Here is a 3997-nt window from a genome sequence, read left to right as displayed (position 1 = left end):
TATGGAGGGTGACATAGTGAGACACTGTCTCAAAAAAAAAAAAAAAAAACTTCATTGAGAATAACGGTGACATGGTGCTTACTTGAGAGAGGCCACAGCACCAGATCATCATTTTCCTCTAGTCATTCCACCTGTAAGACACTTCTTTACATTTCTCGGGGAGTGATTTTTATGTGTCTGTTTTCAGATTGCATGTTTGAGAGTTGGGGAAAGACCAGAAGGAATAAATACTTGAAGTACAGGGTGTTCTAAAAGTTGCACCTAAGATCCCCATACATAGAGAAAATGGGAAATTGTAGATAAATATATCTTTATTTACAAAATATCCATTACAAATTTTTCCAAGGATGTGGCCAACATGTAGAGAATATTTTGTAATAAATGTTTTGTAAATAGTACTTTCAACTACAATTTCCCATTTTCCCTACACATGGCATCTTTAGGGGCAATTTGTGAAATATCCCGTATATAATAAATATCTACTTTGTATACCCATTATAAATATTTTTGTTTAATATTCCCAACAGCTTTACTCCTAACTTTCTTCTTTGTTTAGTGGTTAATTTGGGTGTTACAAAGGTTGTGGTAATACTGGCTTTCTGTGTTAGAGGAATTCAACAGCTGTGCATCCTCTGGAGCTGGTGCTATCCAGGACAGCAGACACCAGCTACATGGCTATTTAAATATAAATTAACTTCAGTGAAATAAAGTTAAAATCTCAGTTTCTCATTCACACTAGCTGCATTTCAGATACTCAATAGCTACATGTGACTAATGATTGCAGTGTTCAACAGTGCAGAGACAACATTTTCATCATCCCAGAAAGTTCTGTTGGACATCAGTAGTCTACATTCTAGCATTTTTTCATACTCATAGGAAAAATTGTTCAGTTTTATGTTTCATTACTAGCAGATAACCTTGGGCTGTATGAGACAATTGAGTGTCTATTGTGTTACATTGCTCTGTACTGTCAGGTTGGATAGAACTGTCTGGATTTGGAAAGAGTAACAGTCAGTCTGGTGATTCAGTAGCAGCCTCTATACCTGTTGATCAGGTGCAGGGTGGCGTGTGGTTAAGAGAATAGGCTTTAGAGGTAGAACAGCTCTTCAGGTGGGGTCTTGCTGGCCAGGTGACATGGGGCTAATCTCTTAATTTTTCTGAACCTGTTTTCTCATCTGTATGGTAGGGATGAAATATTGACTTCGTAGGGTTCTTATGAGATTTAGATCAGGTAAAGCAAATGGACTAAAAAATATCAAATACTTAGCACAGTTTCAGGCACATAGTAGTTTTTTACATTTATAGTAGCAGCAGTTTTTAAAATATTTATAGTAAGAATAATGGTCCTTGTTATTCTTGTTGATGTCAGTTCCTCTTTTCCTGATGCTTGTGCTTTAATTCTTCTTTTTTATTTCCCTTTCTTTGTCGTATTCTGTACTCCTTTCTTTATCCTTTTCTTCTGACTTAAGGGCCCTGGATAGCTCTGTAATGACACTCAAGAATAAAGAATTTTCTGCCCTAATTGCTGTGGTACAGCGAGCAGTGGGAAGTAATTGTTATCAAAATGAAACTAAACCCTAAGGATTCACAGAAACTCGTAGCACCTTTGACCAGAACAGGAAGCTGTTCTGTATGGGGCCAAAGGGCAGTGGAAACAACTGGCCAGTAAGGGGGGTGGGGGTCCACGAACTTCTCCTTGTGAGCATCTGCGTGTAGCTGGTCAGCACACTGGCAGGAGAGCCATAGCTGGACAACCACTGGTAATTATATGTTCTTTACATACGTAGCAACAAAGGAGAGAGCGTGAAGCTAGAAGGCAGCAAGAACGTGAACAGCGAAGGCGAGAACAAGAAGAAAAGAGGCGTCTGGAGGAATTGGAGAGAAGGCGCAAAGAGGAAGAAGAGAGGAGACGGGCAGAGGAGGAAAAGAGGAGAGTTGAGAGAGAGCAGGTGAGTGCACAAGGAATGTTCCAGCCACCCCAGTTTGTGAAAAAGGTTACTTTTGCAGAGCTGGGGGTTTGAGGGGAAAAGTACATGTGGACATGTGTTGTACACACACCCACCCCCCTACATACGCAGGACTTCAAGTATTTGGAAATGTTGAAATACCATTGGAAGAACACCAGTAAACTAAATTCTTATCTTGAAAAAACCTATAAATCGTTATTCTTTAGAATCCTCTTGAACCCAGTTAAGTGTTCTCCAATTAATATGGAAGATTTCTGAATATGTCTTAAATGCTGTGAACCCCAAATATCTGACTTAAAAAAACGAAATTATAAGCCAACTTTAAGAAATTTCTTATGAGAAATGCTTGAAATAGTGACTGAGGGATGATTGTAATCTATATTTGTATAAAATTCTATGTACACATAGATAGCATTTTAAAAACTGATGTTGTCGTGTTGTTCACCAATAAAAGATCAGGTTTTAGTAACATTTGTAGCATTTATTAATGCCAGGTGTGGTTTTATTTAGAGCGTTTGTTCCCTGAGTCACTTGTATAAATGGAAATTGACTGTACCCACCTGCTTTGCCTTTCTTATCTTTGAGTTTATCTCTTTGTTACAAGCTTTGAATAAAGTGAAAATGATATGAATGGGAACCAGTTTTCTTAATACCCGAAATCCATATCTAAAATGCTTAAAAACCACGGTGTGAGCTTCCAGATATGACTGTTTAGCCACCATCCTTGATACCAGTCGTGTGCCCTGGGGTCTCTGAGGCTGGGGTCTGCGTGCCCATCAGGCTTCCTCTAGCCCTCTCAGGGATGCTGTCTGTGTTACCTTATTGATGTCACCAGCCGGTTAACTGTGCAGTGTGTGTGTTTTAACATTCCACTTATGTTTTCACCTGGAGGCTGCAAGGAGGAGAAAATAGAAGCTTTTAAGAATTAAATCACCTAGAGATTCTTACCACAATTTGATTGTGAGAGGAAGAGATGATGGTAGTAGTTCATCTTTAATACTCTGTTGGCAGTCGTTAGATTTTGTGAATAGCAAGTGTTCTGTACCTTTAAAAAAAAAATTCTAAAATAAGTTTTATTCTGCTTTCCCTACTTTCTTATGAAGAAGTAATTCTCCACACTGACAGTGCTGTGGGACACACTTTACCCTGGTGGGAGTGTGTATTTGTGTAGATGCGTACTGTATTTCTGTATGTTCGACAGTATGTTAGGACCTTTGTGGTTTGGTGTGATTTTTCTGGTTGTCCTTGTGGTTTGAAGGCAGAAAACAAATGATTATACTAATGTGATCTTTTAAGTTATGATTTAATGACTTGGGAGTGGAACTCCTTTTTCCATTCATGGTGGGTAAGGTCACGCAGGCACTGCTGGGGCAGGTGTTAGCCCAGCATGTGTCATGTGAGGCTGGGCATCAGAGAAAGGGAGCCCAGGTCACAACCAGGTGTCTTTGCCAGTGGCCTTGTGAATAAGCTTCTCCCTAGATGGGCTCAGTTTGCTTTGTAAGATAAGGATGTCTAAGGATGTTTGTATGCTGTGATTTCTTTGTTATCCAACATTCTCCTGACCAAAGTGACTGGTTAACTAAAACGTCTGTTCAGCCCTGCTGATGATTGAGTTTCATTTAAGATGTGTGCCATGATACAAGCTGCTGGGCAATGGCAGATGCCATTCAGAATGTTTAAAATAACATTCTGAATTTCAGGGCAGACTTCTCCTCATGCTCCCTGGGCTACTCCCCCTTTAGAGCTTCTTTCTCCTGTTGAATAGGAAGGAAGCCACTTTTTCTTTTAAAATGTTCCATGCTTTTTCAAACTTAGTTCATATCTACCTCAGCCTCACAAATAAAACCCCTGAGAATTGGGAGAGGAGGTCTTTGATGCTTGTTTGTCAATGAGGTGACTGAGAAAATAGGAGATTTAGAACAGGCTAAAGGTCAGAGAGCCAGACCTCCTGAGATCTCTGTTAACATGCGTGTGGTGTCAGGGTGGGATAGAGCCAGACCTCCTGAGATCTCTGTTAACATGCGTGTGGT

General features: G+C 39.8%; 1 protein-coding gene across 34 annotated transcripts in view; it reads left to right on the top strand.

Moving 5' to 3' along the window:
- MAP4K4 (mitogen-activated protein kinase kinase kinase kinase 4) overlaps positions 1-3997 on the top strand; it is a 184485-nt gene that overhangs the window by 145249 nt on the left and 35239 nt on the right. For all 34 annotated transcript variants that reach the window (XM_023515827.1, XM_023515820.1, XM_023515821.1 and 31 more), the window contains exon 13: positions 1788-1949. In XM_023515827.1, coding sequence (XP_023371595.1) covers positions 1788-1949 — 162 coding nt within the window. The remainder of the gene's footprint in view (positions 1-1787; positions 1950-3997) is intronic.

This window comes from Otolemur garnettii, unplaced genomic scaffold (assembly GCF_000181295.1).
Source record: "Otolemur garnettii isolate 467f Iridium unplaced genomic scaffold, OtoGar3 scaffold00079, whole genome shotgun sequence".
In the NCBI taxonomy this organism is placed as follows: Eukaryota; Metazoa; Chordata; class Mammalia; order Primates; family Galagidae; genus Otolemur; species Otolemur garnettii.
The sequence above is the reverse complement of the archived record's forward strand: the minus strand, read 5'-3'. Positions and strand labels throughout refer to the sequence as shown.